The following is a 24,035-nucleotide window of genomic DNA, read 5'->3' on the forward strand; positions in this document are numbered from 1 at the left end:
GGGATGTGAAGTTGAGCATGAAGGGAAAATAAAAATTAATGACACCGGGCTTCTGTGTAAGCATGGGGAAACTTGGGGATTTGATTTTTACCTCCCTGTGCATGCATTTTCCTTCTTATTCTTTGTAATTTAAAATGTCAAGATCTTCAGAGTAAGGGTGTTATCTGTACCTGTAATGTCCAGCATAGTAGCTTTGCACTGTCCCTTTAATAAAAATAAAAATAATAATCAGATTTGTTTGTGGTTGGCTGCAACTCCAGTTTTCTATGTCAGTCCTCTAGCACAGAGCTCATGTACAGGCTGTAGAAAATACACGGAATTCGGGGAGTTATGACTTGCATGTACTGCAGCTGAGAGTTGCACTGGTTACTGGTGGGAGAGTGAAATATGTCAGATAAACATATGATTTTTGTGTTTAACTGTTTATGAAAAACAAAGAACAGAGTGGGTGTGTTCCCTTTTTTTTTTTTTTTTTTTTTTGAAAGTATGCTACAGATACAATGTTTAAAGTTTTGTGTTTTCACAACTCTGTATGTCTTACAGTAAAAGTTGGAGCTCTGCTAAGCTTAGGCCTGGTCAGTTAAAATGCAGTAGAAATTTAACCTGGGATTATTTGCTTTCTTGAACTGTGTTCTAGTTTCCATGATACTTGATCTTGGCCAAAAGTCAGAGAATCAGTAGGTTTTTAGTGCTTACATTATGAAATATGTTTTATAATTTTTTGAGGTCAAATTTTGCAAAGTATTTCTGTGTCTGTAGTGCGAGGCTGGTGGTTCTTACACTTCTTTGGAAGTAAACTTGATTGTAGAGTTTCAAAATAAAATATTTTGAATGAAAAGTCATATCTTTTTTCCAAATTCAAAACTGTGAAAAGATCCGTTTGGAAATATGTGGGGGGAAGAGAGGAAAAAAAAAACATTGCATATTTGCCATCTTTGACAAACTTTGATTAGGTTCACTCTCAGTTTGTATCCTGTACCATAAGGAGCTCAGGTTTGTGCCAGAGGAAGGAAGGAAAGAAAGAAGGAAGGAAGGAAAGAAAGAAGGAAGGAAGGAAGAAGGAAGGAATTCCTTCTTCCCTTGGGCAACTTGGGAGCCAGCTCAGCCAGCTCGCGAGAGGAAGGCTTGCACAGGCAATCGAGTGTCAGAAGTTATATAGTCACAAGAAGGATCCAGGAGCCTGTAATTTCTATTCCCTTCAATGAGGAGCCAGCAGTGACCAGCTAGACTCAAGGGCTCATCCTCCTTCCTCGAGGCTAGGAAGATAGAAGCAAAATTTGCTGCAACCCAGCAAAATTTACTTACTGCAAATTCAGCAAACTGAAACTAAGGCTGAAAATAGTGACTCGATGCACAGACTCATAGCAAGAGAAAAGTTGTATAAAATATCTTTTTCTTTCTACTTTCTCTTCTCAGACTGTGAGGATTTTTTGGTGGTGGTTGTTTCAGAAGTTACTGTACTTTTAAGTTTAGTAAAATCTGGCTTTTGTATTTTGAAAGCCTTTCAATTTCTTTGGGGAGCTCATTGTAGGCCTATGAATTTCCACCTCAAAACTCTTGATAACTTGAATCCTGTCAGACCAGTTCCCTGTAGAAGACCCTGCATCAGGACCTTGAAAAATCATATATTTTGACACCATGGGAGAGAGAGATCTGCACTCTGGGAAATGCCTTTCATCAGATTAGAAGACTTAGTGAAGTTTTTTCTACCCGTGCTTCTGAGCTTTGAAGTTGAAAATTAAAATTCTGCTGTTGGAGACCCATGTGCTGCACAGCTTCTCTTTTCTTAGTAACTTTTCAGTCTGACTGTTCACAGGGAGTAATGTTATATCACTGTGTCTTCTAGGCTTGTCCCAAAGTGAGTGCTGCGGATAATAAACGGACATTTGGACATTTAGGGCATCTGAGTATGATTTTTAGTGCTTGGTCAGCAAGCTAAAAATCTCTCTCATTAAAAAAAAAAAAAAAGAAAAGAAAAAAAGGAAAATCTATCTCTGTCTCAATCTGCAAAGTTTTTCAAATTTTATAAGTAGGAAATATGCCCCATAATATCGATCTGTATGAAATCCGTATCATTGTCCACCCAACATAACTCCGGATTTAGGAAAGAAAGAAGACTCAGGTCAACACCTACAATGGCAATTAGGACCTGAAAGCCCCTTGAAATCAGCAGCAGAGCCCTCTGGAATAGTATTTCCCTCCACTTTGCGTGGTTTAGGCATACTCTTCAGCGCGCTAAATCACCGGCTCTGGCCGTGTAAACAGGCCCATGTGGTCTCTGGAGAGCCGGCCTGAAACCACACTTAGCTTCTTTCTTGTGGGCTTTTCAACGCAGCTCTGAAGAATTGCATTTCATCTGTCTTTTGCAATGTAAACATACTCAGTGGGAAATAGGCTGCTAAATGTCTTTATAGATTTGGGCTATATTGTTTCTTTCATGGTTAGCAGATAGATTTTTTTTAAAGGTCTTAAAATTTGTGGTTTGTTAGGCTTATTTCTCCATGTAACATCTGTGATACTTTAGGTAACAATAAAAACCTGAGAGACTTTGTGTGGCTAATTAACCCCAGTTGGTCTAGGGTTTTATCCTTGGAGGTGTGTAAATAACTCAGTGGTGGTGATGCTTGAAAAAAAAAAATCCTTTGTAACAGACACTTCAAATCATCTGACTTGCTTAAGGGGAGAGAAATGAAGACATACCAGACACTGAGTTCAATTCAAGTTCATTTTTATTTCTGATTTCAATCACTGATTGCAGTGAAAGCTATATGTGCCCCAGTGCATGCAGGATAGGTTCATGCAATGGCCTAAATTTACAGTCTTACAGAGATACCTCGGTCTCAGTTACATGCGTATCATTCCCCTCGGTGTCAGTGACGGCTGTGCTTGCTCGCGTGTTCTGTGTTGCAGAAAGATTGGTTGCCTCCGTAGACTTTTTCCTGACCTAAAGGATGTGCTTGTGCGTTGCTAATTAGTTTAAAGGTTAGTAGGTTTTCGTACACAGTAAATACTATAGTGAGAAGCAGTTTCTGACGCTGGGAGCCATTACTCTTTTTTTTTTTTTTTTTTCCCTCCTAGATCTCAGTAAAGCGGATTTAAGGCCACGGGGGTAGTCATAAAAAGCTTTTGTTGTAGGAGAATTTTAATCTCGGTTTATAATAACAAAGGAAGTACTACATAATAAATATTTTGTATTATAGCTGTGAAAATGTTATAGGAAAGTATTTTACTGGTTCAAATATTTTCATATAAACATAACTGTCTGTTCAGAAATTGGTTCTGACTAATGTGAGCCAATATGGCCTATTCTGTATTGAATCTTCCTTTGTGATTAACAAAAGCCAAATGTTGGTACAAAGTAAGCTTTAGATTGTTATCATTTCAAGTTTCTGAAAACTGGCTATGTTAAGATAGGGGTTTTTCTTTCCTGAAGATTATTTATGACATTTTACATATGTCTTGGCTGTTCCCACTATCTTACTAATTGGGGGAAGTGTCAGCCACGTATGATAATTCTGGTATTTGGTGCCTTGTGATAATGCCAAGTGCTGAATCACCTTCAGCTTCCTCTGAAGTCACCAAGCAATTTAGGGCACAGTGAACCCTTAATGCTTTGTGGATATTAATCTTCTTGTAGATTCAGTCTTTAAAGAAGAGGCCATAAGAAACACTAGGCTTGCATCACGTATCCTGGCCAGATTGGCAAGGGTGCCAAAAGCAACCACTGGGACCAATTCTCAAGATATCTTCCTGAAATCCCCTACCTTTAAGTAGAGGCATCTTTCTATGCATTTGGCACCATTCATTTTCAGGCTTCTCATCATTGTAAGACCATTTTGTTGATCTGCATGGTAGGGGAAGTAAAGTGACCTATATTTTGTCATGGTAGATATATGACATACATAGAAAGACCAATTAAAAATATCTTTTACACATCTTTAAAGTAGAACTTTGTATGTGTTTGATCTGGGGAAGGCAGGACCTGGCTTCTTTAGGTCTGATAGTGTCAGACCAAAAATGGGAAAGACTCATCTTTCTCGACTTTAGTGAACATTAACAAATTTTAATCGTTGTTATTCCAGTTGTTTTTTATGTCTAGTGCCTAGTCTTTAAATAAATTATGATTGTCAGGGAAGTATTCATGGGATTCACAAAGCTTGGAACAAGATACATGTTTTTAAGTAAAATTTTAAGATGGGTATATGTATTCTGTCCTTTTCCAAATTTCTCCATTAAAACTTCAAGCTTGTCTTCTATTGCTGGCATGCCATTCCTTACAATCTGTGATGCAAAAGTATTTGGTAAAATGGGTATTCTGATCTGTTTTGGGATACTCGGCCACATAGGGAGAAATGGGCAAACAAACAAACAAAGTTTCCCAGTCAGAAATAAAAGTGCTCTATTTTAGTTGTATCTACCTTTGATGAAACCATTAATTACAATTGCCTGTATTCATTTTGTTCTTTAACCATCACATTGCCATTTATAATTAGATGGTACACTGTTGAAATAAAGACCATGTCTGACAGCTTAGTGTCACATGCCCATCACATTTTCATTCTAAATAATAGATGATCTCACGTATATGTGAATATTGTGATATTACATATGCAGAAGCTGAGGTTATATGAACAGAGGTCAATGTTTAACCCCCTCAGTCTGAATTTCATTTCCTTTTGGATTTAGGTTTACTTTAGAATTAATTTGCAATAGCGTAGATTTCATTTATTAAATAGAATGAAACTAGGAGTTAAAAGAAATTAAATGAAAAGATGCCAGTGATCTTTGTATTTGGACTTCCCAAATATTTATCTGATTACTTCTTTCTCTCTCTTATTCCATATCACATTTCTATGAAAAGTAGATGAATCACATATATAAAAATATTTGTAACAGACAAATGATATGATTTATAAATGCAGAAATTTACAAATACCCACTCCCATGAATATATAAAATATGGTCTTAGGAGAAGTATATATGTGTACAACTGTATGAACACTTGATGGTAAGTTGTAGAACCCTTGGGTAAGTTTTTATGGATTAGGTTTATTGAAAGAGAAATTTGATTCATTGTTTAAATATGATTTTTTTGCTACAGCAAAACATGGCATAATTTTCAATACTAGGCCTTGTTTACTGTATGGTTGCCATGAATTTTCTGTAGGAACATTTCTTATTATTTCTGAAAGCAATAATGAAATGGGTTTGCGTGAATGCACGATTTGCTCATGAGGAGCAAAGATGGTCAAGCAAGGCACAGAAAATAGCTTTCAATGAATCTTTATAAATCACAATGCTAACATGCATTCTGTTGGCATATATGCAACAATCCATACGTGTTACAGGCAACTGAAGATCATCTGTGAACTGCTGTGTCGCTTATCAGCATTCGGTGCTATTTTTGCATTCTCTGCTTGCACAGCCCTGATGAATTGGTTGGTAGGTATGAAACAAAAGCCTGAGGAGACATAAAAAGTAAAAGAAAAATGCCTTAACATCATTTCTGTGTAAATGAAACATGATACCAACTTCCATCCTTTCAGAATCAGACTTAAAGCTTTGGCAGATAGCAAATCAGTTCTTTTCCCATGATATACAATATCTACCAGAGGTGTAATAAAACAGTTTGGTGTATCATGTTTACTAGGAAGAAATTACTTCTCTTTGGGTTTAATATGATAACAACTCTTGTGGTAGTTTGGTATGAAATATTACACTGTCTATCACTTTTTCAACCCGTAATACTACCATTTGCTACTATAAAGTCCAGTGTCAGGTAGGGACATAAATATGAAGGGAAGGCCCTTGGTGACTGTTAAGCGTCCACACACTACGAATATTTTTAATTGCATCACTTCAGATCCTACCTCCAAGGTGGTTTAGCTCTCTGCTGTTCTGAATCCTGGATATGAATCTATGGCTTAGTAAGACAAGGAAATGAGTTTTAATATAGCAGTAATTTTTTATGTATACCTACAAGAATGCACATATGTATTTCATTGTTTAGTTTCTGTTAGTTAAAGCAATTGTTCTGTAGTTCGTAGGTATCTGTAGGATTTCCTGTTGAGCGAAAATGTGGCAGACTCTGCATATGTATTTGTCATAGCTACAAATTTGATTTGCAGTGTCTTAATAATATGTAGAATGACTTCGTCACTGTTACCCACAGGGTGGATAGATGTTTGTTAAAAGCTAGTGGGAAACTTGGATAGTGAATCAGCAGAGGAAGTACGCTTTTGGCCATCTATGAATGCTCAGCTGCAGACATATATAACTCTACATGCACTTAAACATTTCATCTGAAATGTGTAATTTTTCACTTTTTAATGGAAGTGTGATATACCCGCTTAGGCACCATGCTGGCTAAAATTCTAAACCCTTCTGCTGCTTTAAGGAAAAATAAAAAAGATCAACAAAGAAAAAAAACTCTAGAAAAAAATAGACAAAAGGCATTCGAAATTCCACTTTGGAACCGAAACTACCTTCAGTAGGCATATCATGTCTTCTTAGTAAGTTGTATCTCAAAGTTGATGGCTAGTCCCTAGCCATGAGGCTGGAAAGACAAACTCTATAGCTTTATGCAGTACATGAGAGAATATTTCTAGTATGTCTCCTTTCTGATGTAAATCTCTAAATAACTTGGAAGTGAAGCAATTTTCAGTAATTTTTAGGTGTTTCAAATGTTTCTGCTTTAATGTCTTCCTCTGTCTAACTTTTAAAGAGTTAGACTTGTGCTGAATAAAGTATCTGACATTGCAGGTAAAATACAAGACAGTATTTCACTAACATCTCATAAGGTCTCTAAGACATTCCTAGAATAGTTCTTGCTGGAGGTTGGAGATTGTACAAAATATACAGTTATGTCATATTGTAAGGGCTTTGGATGGGATTTTCTTAAGTGCTAAAATCACGAAGGAGCACAAGTGCTGTTGAATATCAATGGGACTTAAGCTCTTTAAGATATGTATAAAAATCACAACTTTTCAGCTACATGGGTTTGAAATCATCAGGTAATTCTTGTGACTCCTGTGACATGCAAATATTCTTTTATGTTAAATCCAATTCATTCCTATATTGATATACATGAAAAGAATACATTTTTGTACTTATATCTGGATATATTTCTGTAAGTACCTCAAAATGCACATAGAAATCTCTCTCTATATATTTTTAAATAAATAACTTCCTGTGATTTAGGGAGAAGTAAAACAGGAATAAATATAGATAGACTTTTAGTTATGGGTTACATTCTGTTCTCATGCTTAACATTTGAGGCAATCAGCAATCTATAAGTGCACTTAGATTCTCTTAGAAAATGTATTTGCAGGTTACCTTTATTTTTTCCATTCTTCATGACTCAAATCCCCATTGAAATTTCAGCATTTCTAGATTCCTGGATGATAAAAGACGTGCTTTTTTGTTCTCAAACAACGAATGCCAAAGGCAAAAGAAGTATGCAACACTATCTACATCACATGTGCATGTTCATTTATCTCAATAACTGACTGTCATCTTTGTGTGCATACATCTTACAATGATAATAATAGCCTCACGCTGCTCAAGATGTCAAATTTTCAGGGATAGATTTCTAGCTGCAGGCAACCTGAGCAAAGTGTCTCATACTGAGAATATTCTCCTTCTTGTCACTGACCACATTAGACCCTTTAATGTAGCTTTACTTTTTATTCCATTAATGTCTTCAGCTTCGGTAGTTATCATATGTGATTTGAGTCATAAGCATATGTTCACTTAAAAATATAATTAATATAATTAAGTAGTATTTTAGTATAATTGCAGTAAACATGATATGTATTCAGTTGTTTATGCAATTTCACTGCGTTTTGGTGAACTTTGAAACTTTTCAACCATTTTCTAAAACAAGGGGGAGAATAAATGTTTCTAAAGGGAGATCAGATTTCTTCATATACTTTTAATATATATTTGAATGAAGTAATAACATTTGGAATCACAAGGGGGAAATATGTTGTTTTATTTTGGGTTACTGGATTCCACTATCTTCCAAAGAACTGAATTAAGAGTTGAGAACATAACCTTATTAATTTATTTCTCCATTAGGATTTAGTTGTTTCTGCCCAGCTGCTTGCCTTTGAAGTTGTTTATTTACAGGTGAAGAACTAAAGGGCAAAACGTTTCCATTTTTTCCTTTAGAACTGGAAACCAAAATAAGGACAAAATTCATTCAGAATACTAAGCTTGATCCACTAGCAGGATAATACATACATTTCTTATTAAGAAAAAGTCATTACAACACTTGATGTGAAAATAGGATTTATATCTAGTTCTAATTTTTAGTACTCTGTTTAATTATATCAAAATACAGTAATATTTGGAAAGGAAGTGTACTACTTCTGGCCAATAAGCATTAAACGGAATATTGAAAAGCCAGTATTACATTAGGCAGAAATAAAAAAAGAGTAATAGAGGTATAAATTTGAGAGGCTTTAAAACAGAGTTGTAAGAGTAAAACTCAGGTAAGTAAGTTTTTGTATGAGAAGAGGAAACTAAGTTAGTAACAAATTTGTTTTTTTTTTCACTTTTCATGATTGGAAGATCACTGCTAACCTGTTTTTTGTCATTATCTATTACAAAAAGGCTTTTTTCAAGTTAATGAATATAACCTTGATTTTCGTAGATCAGAGGAGGAAAGCTTATGATCACGTATACAAGAAAGAATGATGCTGGCAAGTATGTTTGTGTTGGAACAAATATGGTTGGAGAGCGGGAGAGTGAAGTGGCAGAGCTCACTGTTTTAGGTAAGTCTTTTAAGACTGTACTAAAGATAATCTCCATGAAAATGAAAATGTCCAACTTTTTAATTTTTCCTTGGAAACTTTTTATTAAGGGTCATTCTCCTCTGCTTCGTGTTCAGTGTTTATATTGAAAACAATTTTGTCACAGTTGCATTCCAGTGAGTGGATGATAATTAATGCCTTAGCAGCCCACCTTGGAGTGTTGTTGCTATCAGAACTCACTTGTGTACTTGGCTTTCAAATTGAAAATAATCCCAGCACTTACTGAGTGCATCAGAACAATAAAAATAGCAAAACAAAAATTAATATAATGAAGTAGACCCTTAATAGTTCTCTCTCATTGAAGAAGATCAGAATTATTCCATATTTTTATTCTAAGCAATTATCTTTTAAGTTATAGTAGTGTGCTACAAAGATACAACGTTTCTTGTTCAAATGATCCTAATGATAATTCCTCTTAGCATTAAAAATAGATTTGCATTCAAGATAACTTATTTGAAATTTTTATTTTTTGTTGCCATTGCAGAAAAGAAGCTATACTTCCAGTGCAAAATCTCAAACTATCTTCGTTATTTAAGGGTTGTCTCCTGACCTCTGTAAATATGATTTTGGTAATTTTCATTCAAGCTCCATCTGATGTTACTTCAAAGTAGGAATGGTCAAGGTAGCTTAATTCTGTTTGCAGAAGAAATAGAAATTTTTATCATCACAGGACTTTCCAATTTGAGAATATCCAAGCCATGAGATCAGAGCTCTTCTGTTTCCATTACAGTGCTGTTGCAGTTACCCTAGCTCTTGCCTTCTTTCTTTCTGTCTTTTTTTCTTTCTTTTTTCTTTCTTTCTTTTTTTTTTTTTTTTTTTAATTCAAGTCTGAGACAAGTCTTCTCAGTCTTTAGAACTTTTGTCTGTCTTCCTTCACTATTTTTTAGAATCAAGGCACAGGCAACTTGAAGTCCTAATTACAGTTTTTGTGAAGCAGGCTTTTTCTTAATGAGAGCATATGCTATCTTAAAGTTGCTGAAATCTTAAAAATAGTGCAGTAACTTTTTAGAAGCTAAGGAAGACTTTCTGTGATCTGCTATATTGTTTCTCTTTTTTTTCTTTCTTTCTTATTTTCTTTGTAGACACTTTCAATGGGAGAAATTTATTGTCAAATTGATCTAGAACTTCCAAGCATAATATAGAGTTGAAGGCATCTCATGGGTTTAGTTCTGAGACTAGGCTCCTGTTTAATTGTATTGGTTAACTATAGTCAGTGCACTCTACCACTAAAGAAAGAAACATAATATGGATTATTATATAATCAATGTTGGAAAGTATTAATTTAATTCTCTTGCTGAAAACTTTTAAGCAAGATTCATTACAGAGAGATGGCTTGTTTTGCCTTCTTTTTCTACATCTGGATCTTCAAATGTATTTCTGATTTTCAGACGGGAAAAGCAAGTAAGGTTTTATTTTTAAACAGGAAAGTAAAGCTTTGAAAGTCTTATCAGTCTATGTCTAGAAGTCTTTAATACACTTTATTTTTTCAACTCATGCCTGTCTTAGACTAAGAAACATGCTGACTTCATACATTAATATCATTCAACATAAATCTTTTGTTTATGGCTTGTGGTTATTTGGAAGTTGAACTTTCACTTTCAGGTCTCTACTTTAGATCAGGAGGAGGATTATATGCCAGAAACCATAATATTAGAAAATTTCAAAGTGATCCTTGTTAAGCTTTCCTTTTATTTACCAAATAATTGTGTGACAGAGATAAATACTTACACTAATGTCAGTGCTGATTTCCTTCATCCATTTATGTGTTTGAATAAGAGGAGTATGAATGAGCAGACAAAAAATTCTTGGACAATTACTCTTCCTTCAGGAAATTGTTCTAAAAACTATATGCCTCGTGTTTTTTAGTATTGCACAGTATTGTTGGCCTTACCAGGACAGCACTTTTTCATAGTTTTGTTGAATGTTCTTCCCAAAACTACTTTTACAGTGAAGTTTAATCTGGAATATTTTGTCCGTATTATATGCAGCTACAAAAAATTAGAGAGGTTGGGGGGTTTATATATGTATTTTTTAATTCATGGTTAGATTCATTTCTGTAGGTCGCTGTTTTGTTTCTCATTTCTTAAAGATGAACCTAAACTATGACTGACGGCTTAAAGATCAACTTTATCTGACATTACTTGTCTAACATTACAGATACAGACAAGTTTTCTGTAACACAAGTATCCAGTTGGTCTGGACATCCTCAAGAATGAAGGAAGTTCTTGCATAGGGCTTTGATTAGTCCTCACTTGCATTTCAGTCCTTTCTGAACCATTCACTAAGGTTTTTTACTACTGAATCTCTAAATCTATTTGGAAAAGCAAAGCGATGTTCAGAACCGGCCTTGTCAAACCTAACACAAGTATCAGACACGAATAATATGGGCTCGTCTCTTTATCCTTCTGTCCAGTTCTTTTGTACTCCATGAGAAACCTATGGAATGTTTTTGGGTATTCAATTCCTGATTGTGCCAATGGCTTGAGATTCTTGCAGTTCCAGGGAGATGATATTTCTATCTTTAGTACATGCAAGTCAAAACATGTAGCTGTCTTCTCAGCTCCCTCAGAGCTTTCACAGCTTTATAGGCAGCAAGATCATCTGCCTTAGGCAAAGGAAACTGTAAAGTACTCCCTTGTTAAACCTTTCCTGTTCTTTTACAGATTATAAAACCTGGACATCCTTTCGTCATCAGATGCTGCCTTTCTAGATGGGTAATCCTTCCTGGATTATCCCACTATTTATTAACAACATTTTCTTCCTTGTGCATGTGCAAACCTCGTTGCACTTCAGTCTGGAGTGAAACTCTATTAATATCGCAGCATCATAAAGCTATAGACTGTGTTGTTATGTCTACGTAGAAAATGTATTGATGCCTTCCCTGAAGTTTCCAATGGGCAGCGGATTTGCCAGAACTACACAGCCTGAACTGAGATCCCGTATTGTCTCAGAAAAAGTATCCAGTAATTAATCTGACTCTGCTGAGCCAGAACTGGGGTCATCCATGCCCTACAATGTAATTCAGGGATAACTGCAATTTTTGGAATTAAAAAGAAGACATTATGGAGTTTTTTGGGCTTGTTTTATTCTCTATACGCTAGTGAAAGAAAATGTTCTCTTTCTAATAGAGCATTTGAAATGATTGCCTCATACATGAGTTGCTAGTGACACCTGCAAACACTCTCAGAGAGGTACTGTGCTGGGCTTGGACTTAAGTTGTGTTTCTTTTATCTGTGTTTGATACGATAAGGTGTAAGAAGTAAAGAACCCTGTGACTGGATCCTGAGCCGCCGCTGAGGCTCTGGGCCTCCTATCTTGGTGGCCATGATGCCAGACACCTTCAGGGCTGTGGAGCTTCTGCCTCCAGGCTGAGTGCTTGTCCTGGGGTCAGCAGCTAGAGGAGCAGTGACAGAACCGCCTCCATCATATTCATGGCACTGCTCCCATTGCCCTAAAAACAGAAGATCCAGGAAAACAGCAATTCAGGCACAGAACTGCTAGACTTGTAGTTCTAATACCCTTTTCTTTCATTTTCTTTTAGAAAGACCATCTTTTGTGAAGAGACCGAGTAATTTGGCCGTAACTGTGGATGACAGTGCTGAGTTTAAATGTGAGGCAAGAGGCGACCCAGTCCCTACAGTAAGATGGAGGAAAGATGATGGAGAATTACCGAAAACAAGGTGCAGTGCATGAAGCTGTCTCTTTGATAAAATCCAGTTTGGTGTATATTGTAGCATTTTGACATTGGACAGCTAGCAATTCTTTTGCTTGAGTGGAGAAGGTCCAGCTGATTTAAAAAGATACTTCTTATTTTCTTCGTGCTCTACTGCACTTAAAGATTATACTAAAACTTAGGAAGCATTTGTACTCGAGTGTTTATGATGAAAACACAGAATAAATACAACAAAAAATGTACCAAGTTCAGTCAGTAATACCTGGCATAGATTAATTCTTCACTTGAAGAGTCTATTGTAATTATTACACTTTTTGAAGAATATATACTAGATAATAAATTAGCTTGCAACACCAAGTGCATATGGGAATTGCAATTGATATAAAATGTAGTCTATTAATGTGCAAAGCTACTTGTGGGACATATGTTTTTTGTTATTAAGTCTCCCATTTACTTTCTTCTATCCTTGCTATATTTCAGAGCAAAAAGTAAAACACCTTATTAAAAAGAAATGCTTTTTGTGATAGATTATTTCTTCATTTTGTTTAAATTCCCAATCATCAGTGAAAAAACTGTTGGGGGTTTGGAGGGCTGAAAGAAGAAACGCAGTTGCAGTTGGTGCCTGTCATCCAAACCCAGATTCCTGTTAATCTAGTCTATAGCTTTAATAAAAGCTATTGCATTTTTAAGAGGAAAATCCACTTTTCTTGAAGGGAAACATATTGACTGCATTACACAAAGAAGAGGAAAAAAGGTGATGAAAGGAAAGGAAATAGTATAAGACCACATCATTTCTTTAAAAAATGTTTGGATGAGTTGTGATTTATCTTGATTTATCTTTTTAAGCAAGTTGAGTTATCTTCTGAGAACAATGCTTTCTTTTCAACTATATTTAACAAATTCATAGTCAAATGGAGAAATTTTAGAATAATAAATATTATTAAATTTACCTATTAGAAGATTTCTAATAGTAAAAAGTTCTGTGTTAGACCTTTACATCTGTATTATACTACCGAACTTCTACTGAGGTCAATGAAACTAACTCACACATTGCAAAAGAAATCAGAATAGGTTTTCAAATATTTATATGTCTTTTGCTTTGAAATTTTGATTTTTTACATTATCAATTTATAGCATTTTATAAATACTTTATAAATATTTTTTCTCATGTCAGTGTATGAATAAAAATATTTTAAAGCAAAAACACCATTCTTACACTTTACAGAAATTGTGCAAAGTTTGTCTTATTCCCATAGTAGTCATTGTTTATTACTGTGTATATTTAAAGATACGAAATCCGCGATGATCATACCTTGAAAATCCGTAAAGTCGTGGCAGGAGACATGGGCTCATATACTTGTGTTGCAGAGAATATGGTTGGAAAAGCTGAAGCATCAGCAACTCTAACGGTTCAAGGTAAGAATGTTTCTTTATCTAATACTGTAACCCAGAATTAAAAAAAAAATGGATTTTTAATGCGGTGATATTATTGTAACAATAAGTAACTCTGTGCAGGGTTGTAAAATAAATCATGTAAAAATACCATTTTGATTTGAGTAGTATTATTAAGAAATGTAAGCATTTCAGATTCAACTTTTTTTTGTAAGTGATCTTTACAGTACAGGATGGGGAAGTAAATACATTTTGAACTCAGGTGATTAGAAACATGTTGCTTACAATTTTTGTATCTGAAACCCTGACAAAAAGAAGAAACTAGTGTTACCAAACCACATTGCTCTGACTTGAAAAGGAAGACTTATAAGTTCAAGTACTGCTCATTTTTTCCAATTAAATTTAGTAAAGAAGCAGTGTATGATAAATCTGTGTGTATATATCTTTTAATACACTAACCCAGACCACTGGTGTTGCCTTTTCATTACAAAAGCATATCATAGTACTACTGTTTCTTTGTAAGATAAAAATTCAGTGGAACTCAGTGAACTAGTACGTATAAAAATTCTTCCTTGCCTTTATATACACAATCCAGATGTTCACCATTCAGATAATCCCCCTCTTCCTTTCCTGGCTAGCAGACAGGCAATGATGTCATACTGATGGTTTTTTGTTAAGCACTGATGTTCCTTCTGTCCTTTTCTCTGCTCAGTGGGAATTAGTCATTATGGAGTTCTGAGGAAGTATAGATTTAAAAGTATTTTATTTAGTAACAGGCCCCTATTTTGACACGTTTTCTGTAACAGGAAAGGTCTTGTCCTTAACCTGCTCAGCATTTTCCAGTGCCTGACGCAAGGAACACTTGGTGTCTTTAACATCTGTAGCTAGAAAATATAGAAAGGAATTCTTTTGTTGAAGTTCTCATAAAATCAAGCATTTTGAGACGTTCTATTTTGTTAGTTGTCATGCTATTTATGCATCAAAACTGATGTTTGCAAAATAATCAGCTTTTATACTCTTTTTTTTAGAATAAAAATTAACACATGAAAAGCAAACACAATTTATTCAGAAAAAAAAAAGACTGAACTATTTTAAGAACAGTGATTTGTTCTGGAGAACACTTCTTATATCAACAGAATCTTGAAACTCAAATTAACATGTTAGTATTAAGGAAACTTGTTTTTATGACTGATTGAGCAGTTACATTTCTGGAACTAAGATATTGGTAGCCCTAATCCTTCATAGTCTAATTTTCATAATAAGCAAACACAGTCTTATAATCCCATTTAGGCTAATGGTTCTACGCAGACATAAAATGACATCAATGTGTAGGTATTAGAGATCTAGAGTGAGATCTTCTGAACTTTGGTAAAACAGCAGTACTTTTAGCAACAGGCTCATAACCTAAGTCTTAATTCAGCAAAGCATTCAGCATGTGCCTGGTTTCATTTCTGTTTTACAAAGCATGTAAAAAAGCCCATACTTTAATCATAGCTAATTTGTGAGACTGAGAGACATGTTTTCAGTTAGTCCTGTATTTGACTTGTCTAAATCAGTACCCATGTGGAGAAGGGAAAACCAGTCCAAGGCTTAGGATGACTGAAATTATTTTGGTAGATTTCATGACATTTTCTAATGGATATTTTTCAGCTTTTGAATATACATTGCAGCAGCACATTATCTCATGGAGTTGTCAGCTTAAGAATATAGGAATATGTTCAGGGTCTAGAATTAGACTTTATCAAGGCTTACCTGTGTTCAGTACATTAAGTGGATGATTATCTAATGAAGGTTTCATGCTCAAAAGATGAGTTCAGAATAGTCCTAATACTGTTTTGTTGAACTTCACTATCCTAGCACTTGGCCATACATTTGGTGAAATCCTGGTTCTGAGAAAAATTCTGCTTCATGAAATTTTATATTTGACATTTCATTGCAGAGAAGGATATGGGAAGACACCAGGCTTTTTTTAATTGAGTTGTTCTTTGTAATACTTGATAGATTAGGAACAAATAGCATGATTAGTGTTCTACAGAGCAGGTTTTTATATAAGATACTTACTGGTCACTGGTGTGGATTAGTTCCGTTGGGCAGTGTTGGGTTTTTCTTTTTTTAATTGAAAAATATATTGCGATAGTAAATATGCAATTAAAAAAACATTTTTAAAAAATGTCATTGTACTGGTACTACTATCTTTTCTGTAATTTTTTTGTGAGCACTTATATTACACAGTAGATATTTACGTTGTAACAGCTTTGCTCTGTGGATGTTTTTATGGGATAATTTGTCTCCCTGTGTGAATGGATTACCTTCTGAGCCATTTTTCCTGTACTAATGTGCTCATAGAATGGATTGATGTGAGAAATTGTAATGTCTGGGGCTAATTTGTGATATAGTAAATGATTATTAAAATCCATTTATTAGAGTATCCAGGTTACCTAGGTTTATAGAAAAACGTAAAAAAGCATTGCACTAGGAAAAATGCTTTCCATCCAGATTTTTGTTACACTTTTCCCTTCCTTTTTGTTCTCTTCTTTTCCTTTCCTCTTTTTCCTCTACTCCTTCTCATGTCTCCTTCTCTCCCATTTCTTCCTTCCCTTTCCGTCTTGTTGAAAACACACACAATGTTTTCTAGAGTCAACTGCATAATGCTACATTTTGAGAGGGAGATTTGATCTTGTTTTTCCACTGCTGAGATGACATTGGTCTGACAGTGTTCATGGATACACAGCTCATTGAGGAATATGTGTGTATATTTAATATGAATACTATTTTCTCAGGTTGATTTAAGAAATGAAAATGATAAGTCTTTCTGTGCTTTTCATTGGCTGTAAGGATTAAAAAATAAAGGTGTATTCTGTTTTACCAGAGTTATTTCTACTACATATTTGTAAATAGAGTTATATTACAAACAACAGCCTCAAAGAGTTACATCTGCCACCATGTAGCTTCATTAAATTCAGTAAAGTATAAAGAGATCTCCCTCTTTTGTAGATGCATTAAATTCAACAAAGGACAAAGAGATCCCCCCTTTTTTTTATCCGTATCTCAGGAATAGACTGTGGTGGTTTCGTGCCATACTACTGTGCAAAGAAAGAATACAAGAATTAGTAATGGTGACCCCGGAAGATGCATGTCTGTATTAGGAAAGGAGCAGTCATAATTTCTAAGTGTCTATGCAGCTGACTTGCTGTTCCGACTGAAACACAATGTGCCACAACAGGTTGATGAAATATGGTGAACTGATAACCTAGTGTCTCAACAGAGAGCTAGCCTGTGTCTAGCAGTCATACTAGCTTTAGCTTAGCGCTGACCCTACTCGATCTAGCAGACATCGGAGTGTATAAGACATGCCCAACAGTGCTCTATATCTCAGGAAAACCGCCCAGTGTACCAATCTAATCTAAGCTATTGGTACTTCTGCGTACAAACTCTGTCTGTATCTTTGGAATAGAAAATCATCAGCTCAGGTAATTCAGCTATTCAACAATTATATATTTGGATACTAACTGTAGAAAATACAAACGATAGGCGAGTGCATCAGTTTCATTTTGATGTTCTTTTTGCTCAAGGCGCCTAACATCACAGATTCTATTTTGTGATGATTATTGGAAGCAATATTTCCCTCTATTCAGGTTCCAAACTTGGGGAATTTTAAGTGTTTCTTCTCTTTAGGTGATGTGCAGATGCAGTATTTTTATTGCAACTTCACTTATGTTCCTTAACTAAACTTGAGATTCTCTATTGGCATGGAAATCTGAACCCTTCCCTTAGTTTTTTACTGTTGCAACTTAAAAGCATTTCTATTCTTGAAACTGTTTGTCAAGTTAACTTATTTTCTCCTTAGAGAATTAAATAATGAAAATTTAATCCTGCTGTTGCTTGCATTTTGCTAAAATGAGAATGTCTCAATCCACTGTTTTCATTTTGTAGCAATGTGTAGCACATATGTAAGGCATCCAGAAGCTTTACTAATACATATGGAAGAGTTTTGTTTAGGAGATGACTAATTAGTAAAAAAATATCGCAATCAATAGGAACTGCTAAGAAACAGTCCAGAGGGCAATAAGTTATCTTTTACCAATGTGTAGTAAGTAGCTGATGTGCTCCAGCAGAGCGAAATGATGGCAGAGAGTGTACATCTGGGCCCACCACATCTCTCTGTTGCTCTAGCCCTAAGCAAGTTGGATGTATTTATTGCGGATGTATTTAATATATGTGCAAGATGCTTTTCATGTTTTCTTGGAGATTGCTAATACGGGTTTTGCTTAGCTTGATGTCTTGAAGCAGGGCTGCAAATGTGATAATATTGTATACAGTTTAATTGAAGCCCATATTCCTACGGCATATACAAAATTATCAAAAATATATGCCTCAGAACTCGAGTTGTAAAAAGACTTGGCTTTACCATTGGTGGATGTCGCAGTAGAGCTTCTTCTAAAATCTGCAATTTTCACATTTAATCATGAAAGCCCTTCTGAGTAAGTCTAACTGCCAAAGGTTTTGCAAATCTTCCTCTACTTCCATTTGCTTCACTCCTGTTTGTAGTGCTTAATTAAGCCTGTTTTAATATCTAAGTTTATATTCAGTTTATGATTTATGCTGAAACAAGTTTTCCTCTCTGATACCACTGGAAATTGTTGTTCTAGTGGAAGCCTTACTAGTCAGTTGACCAAGAAGCATCGTAGCAATGACAGCGTAGTTGCTTCTCAGCAGGAGCTGGAAGAGAACCAGGATAAGCAGATCAGCTGACTAGCACTTCACAAGAATAATACCAAAACTGTCACTGCTGGGGACTGCCCATGTGTGCCCAACAGGATGGCAAATCCTCAAACTTCTTTAACTTTTTTTTCCTCAAACGGTGACTCTGGAGGAGCTCCCAATACCTGTTAAAATTCCCTGCATGTAAACATGCAGCAGCAGTAACTGAATAGTGATCTGTAAAAATCGGCATTCAAAGGTACTGAAGACATTCAGTGTTATTGTTTTGGCAGGAAAAAAAGAAGAATTCCTCTGGAAATGACTCTGGCAAATTCGTATTTTACAGAGGAGATCTTTGATAACGAGGTTTTTGGCTTATGATGTCATTAAGCTTAGGGTCAGCAGAGCTAATCTGTAAGGCTGATAGCGACCAGGACATTCAATAAATGGCTCTTGGGTGTGATTTTGCTGCACTAGTCAACTAACAGAGAGTTTTAATCCAGAAAGGCGGCACATGCTTGAGGTCTGGAATTTTCTCCTCTTTCCACCCTGTCTTGGTACTAAGCAACTTCAAGGCCTGTTATAAAAGTCATCTGTCTGATTGGGCTTCTGGGCAGGGATGAGAATACCCCAGGAATGGAAGGGAATAAGATTTACTCTTTTATCTGTCAGATATTAAATACATTTTTCTACTGTGTCAGCCTGCTGGTACACATTATAGTTGGCTGGAAATATAATAGCTCTATGGGCATCTGAGCTACATACATTAAAATAACAAGCACAAAATGCAGATTTTCATGAAATTAAAGAAATACTATTCAGATATATGGTATACATATATATGGTATATGATATATGGTGTACAGTATACAGATATGTGGTATGTGTTAGAGTGAAGGCCTCACTAGATCATACATGGATTTAAACACACTAATTTGAAAACTAGGATCCGGATTTAAATCTAAACTTGCCTATGTATCTCCCTATATGTCAATATATGTCCTTTCAGAAGAACTGGGTTTAGGTCATATTCTGTCTTTAGTCTCCATGAAAGAGAAAGGAAGAATATTAGTGATTGTTCCTGTGAACTTCAGGAGTTCTTAATTAATAAACTTGTGGCAGGATAAATGAGGGAAGCCACTTCCTGTGATTTGTGTGGCTTAAAGAAACAGCCCTTTCCCCCTTAATGACTGCTGTAAACTATGACAGCACTTGAGATATCTATCAATGATCTGAGGAGTTTGACTGCCATCTATTTCTGGTGAATGAATATAAATCTTAAAAGTTAATCAGAGGAACTGTATGTGAGGATGTCTGTATGTCTGAGGATGAGATTAGTGCCCTGAAGGTGCTTATTCTACTGATGTGAGTGATGAACATCAAGATTCCTGAAGCATTGCTAAAATACAGGTAAAAGAAGGAATCAATAAATATTTCAGTGAAATAAAAAAGAAGTGATTTACAGTTACTTCAAATCCATGTAAAGTATTTTAATATACAGCTACTTCTATAGTTTTTATCTGGAGTTTTACATTTTTATGTAGTGTCTCATGACAATGACAGCAATTGCTTACAGGGAAATAATGCTAAAAATGTTTGGAGATCCCTTGCTGCAATTTAGTACTTTGAAACAAGGAGGTAAGACAGATATTTTGCAGTAAGTAGAACACAAAAAGTCCAAATAATTTAGAGAACTCATAATATAAAAATATGTTGAAACTTTCTTCTACTGAAAAGGTTTTATTTGCTGTAAAGTTCCTAAAAATGTTGTTTTTTAATCACTTACTGCAGAGAATTTAAGAAAATATATTTTATAAAATACTTCAGCACTCAAATTATAGCAAAGCAAATTTGAAGACTTTTCTAGTGCCTGCAATTTCCTGAGCCCTACAGCAAGGGAAAAATGGGAAAAATCATTTACTTTTGTAGCAGGCATCACTGTTGCAGGCTATATTTTGTGGCTGTTATTCTGAAGATAACATTTCAATAATTTTGCCGTTGGAATAGACAGAGTAGAAGTTTACTGCAAGTTGTTGCGTGGAGACTTTTGGTTTTATGTATAAAATTAAGCAGAATGCAAGAAGTGGTTTAATTAATTTTAAAAGTGCCTGTGCTCTATGTTCATTTTGAAATAAACTCAAGCTATATTAAATTATGCTAAACATTCTTAAAGTTTTCATATGAACTATATAGTGTTTATCATTAAAAAGACAGATACCATGAAGGTTATCTATCTCTTTGGTTTGATATGATAATCAGAAGTATCCTTATGCAGTGTTGTTAATGTTCCTTGCAAAGTATAAAAAGAAGGTTAATAATCTTTGCTCTCAAACTTAACAAAATACAAACTTGCCTTAATCTAAAGAAATATACTCCCTTATTTTTCTTAGATTACATGCGCCCTTAAAATCAGTCATCTCTGTAAATTAGTTGTTGACAAAAAAGGCTGACTTTTAATAACAGTGCATTCAAGCATTATTTTGATAAGCTGTTTTAGGTACAGCTTGTGACTATGAATTATGTTTTCTTTAAACACTAAAACATTTTATTGTTAGGTGCTGAGTAACACTCTAGAACAAATATTGGTAATAAAGTACCTTGCAGTTTTCACATGCAAACTGTGTCACCTAGCAGGCTCAACGTCAGGATCTTTCAGTACAAGAAAATACTTGCTTCTTTAGGTTAAAATGCTAAATAACAAGTATGTGCACATTAGTTTCTGCAGCAGATTCCTGCTTGCTCCTCTTATCCCTGTGGCCACACATGAATTTCCAAAGTTTGGGATCAGATATTTTTTTCATTTGATGATGGAAAAAGATGAGACGATTAAATTGCAAACAAGCAGGCAAAGCTGTCTGGATGGAGATCAGGCACAGCGCTGCGTGCCAATTTCTCATGAACGTCCCAGGCTCGCTAGACACACGGTGAAGGGAAGTCTGCTCCTTGCCTGCTTCGGGGGCATGCAAAGAGCTCCCCTGGCACTTGCATTTCCCCCTGTTCAACAGCCACTCTCTCTTTTGACACAGTTAAGGTAGTGTATTGATACTTTGATTTCTCTGTGCAGAGCAAGAAGTCACCTCAGATTCGTGTGGTGGTCCAGTCTTCCACCAGCAGTGTCTGATGACCTTTCTTCTACCTCTTCCTCCAAAGTTACTGAGTGCTCAGGTCTTGTCAGATTTTTACCCCAAGAATATAATTAGCCTAATTAAAGATATTAACTCAAAACCTTTTTTGGTAGTATCCCTAGACTATCATAGCTGCAGCAAGACAACCAACAATTTATATAGTGGTGTAGTTTTTTGGCAAAAATGAACCACTGCCTGATAGATCTCACTGTATGAAGGACAGGCTGAGTGTTTTGCTGTTTCTTTTTTCTTTTTTTTTTTTTTTTTTTTTTTTTTTTTTTTTTTTTTTTTTTTTTTTTTTTTTTTTTTTTTTTTTTTTTTTTNTTTTTTTTTGCAGATTGAGTTCATTACTCTGAGCAGCTTGTTTGCTGTTTTGCCTTCATCACCATAAAAATTCCCTGCCCTGGTGGCTAATTCCATCTTAGATGGAATTCTTAGATGTTTGTGATTTTTTTTGCTACCTGTAATTAAAAGTTGTTAAAATGTCATGGTTACCTTGTAGATAACGCTATCACAAAAGTAAATTCAGGTATTAGCATGCCATACGCAGGATTGAGTTGTGTGTCTGTGTGTTTTAGGGGTGGTGGTGGGGGACATAACCATCAAGAGAAAGCACAGATTTCTTTTGAAATAGTATCCACTTCACTCAACACTATTCCTTACTGGGGATTGCATGTCACAAATAACATTTTATAATGATCAAAAGTTACTTCATTGTAGAGATTTATGATTCTTCCATTTTTCATGTGTGTTTGGTATCCATTTATCATTGGACTTTGGCTGCTTTTCACAAATATCTTTAACTTATTAGAAAAAGGTTGCTATGGATTTTAAATACTTTTTTTCCAAATATAAAGCTCTGCTATTGTAAACAGCTGAGAAAAAAAATAGACTCCATTGCCTTTTAAGCTCTACTGTCTTCTTCCTAAGTCAAAAAATGCAGTTGGAAGCTCCTAATAATTGCTCAAATAGTATCCGGCTATCATAAGCTTCTTGTTCTATTGCTCAGTTTATTTAAAGTTTGTCTGTCTTTTTTTACTCTCTTAAAAGATTTAAGTATAAATATTTGTAGTCATGATTACTTAGATTACAGCAGTACCCCAAATTACCTAGGTTCTTATAAACAGAGAGGAAGACAATTTTCCTCTGAAAAATAAAGCCTAGGAACCAGAATTCTGGAGTTTACTGCATTGCTGCGGGGTTTAAATAAAGTTAGACCAGTCCTACGTGAGCTCAACTAAATTGTTCTTAGCTGGTAGGATGGTTTAGGAGGACCGTGTCTCACAAGGAAGGAGGAGGGGAGATCAGGAGACAAACTTCTAGCAGGACTTAAATCCTTCCCTTCCTCTCAGCCCTCTCCCCCACCCCCATTTCAGCTTTCTCCCTGTCACCTCAAGGCAATGACTCCAAACATTTATAAACATTTTAAACTGAGCGTGCTACATGTATTGACCTGAGTAGTGCCACCTTTTAAAACCACACTGCAAAGTCCATTTCCATATTTTAGATTTTAATGTAAAAATCTTCCTAATTCACTCCTGCAGAAGGAGAGATTATGGGCTTTAGTATTTCCTATTTAGCGTCAGTCAAACTGTGCAAGTCAAAAAATCTCAAGTGAGTGCATTTTTCACACTGTTCTGCCACAGATTTTTGCAGCAGGTTCTGCCCCACACCCCTTCACACACACTCACTTGTATAGCCCTCTTCATTTTAAGCACTGAAATGTTTGAAAGGGGATTCGTTGCCCTGCTGTGAAGCAGGCCTGAATGTAGTATTTTTGCACAACTGAGACACAGTCGAGATTCAGTCAGATTTTACTGCCCGGTGCCATCAGTTAAAAGGGAAAAAAACCTCTTGGTCCTAGTTAAATCTCAAAAATGGCCACAAATTCATCAGGAATTAAAATACCATTTGATAGCTCCTGAAAACAAAACAGCACACAAGCGGGAGGGTTTGGTTAGTGCCTACATCTCGTGCTCTTTATCAGCACAGGATGGGGTTTAAGCCCTTGAAGAGAGCTAAGCAGCTTAGTGACATTTTGACACTGATGATAAAAACCACAAACCCGTTGTGGCTCCGTCTGCAGAGCTGAGGACAGATGCGTTTCGACTTGCTGCAATAGAGAAAATCGTTGATTTTGAACATTTGGCAATTTAGTCTGATCTCCAGAATTGGTTGTGGAATTGATGTTGTTGAACTGCCATGCTGTATATGTTACGACATACGTTTTTAGGTGCATGTTGTAACGACATAGCCTCACCTGGGTCTCGCCCCTGACGCGTGTACCCACTCTAAATGTAACGGCTTTTTCAAGGCTTTATTTTCACC

At 35.5% G+C, this 24,035-nt stretch overlaps 1 protein-coding gene across 7 annotated transcripts in view; it reads left to right on the plus strand.

The window, feature by feature from the left end:
• Positions 1 to 24,035, plus strand: part of ROBO1 (roundabout guidance receptor 1) — a 723,192-nt gene that overhangs the window by 628,967 nt on the left and 70,190 nt on the right. For all 7 annotated transcript variants that reach the window (XM_085318890.1, XM_085318895.1, XM_085318896.1 and 4 more), the window contains 3 exons: positions 8,657 to 8,777; positions 12,358 to 12,496; positions 13,778 to 13,905. In XM_085318890.1, coding sequence (XP_085175016.1) covers positions 8,657 to 8,777; positions 12,358 to 12,496; positions 13,778 to 13,905 — 388 coding nt within the window. The remainder of the gene's footprint in view (positions 1 to 8,656; positions 8,778 to 12,357; positions 12,497 to 13,777; positions 13,906 to 24,035) is intronic.

This window comes from Rhea americana, unplaced genomic scaffold (genome assembly GCF_003343005.1).
Source record: "Rhea americana isolate MKP2758 unplaced genomic scaffold, rheAme1 scaffold_56, whole genome shotgun sequence".
In the NCBI taxonomy this organism is placed as follows: Eukaryota; Metazoa; Chordata; class Aves; order Rheiformes; family Rheidae; genus Rhea; species Rhea americana.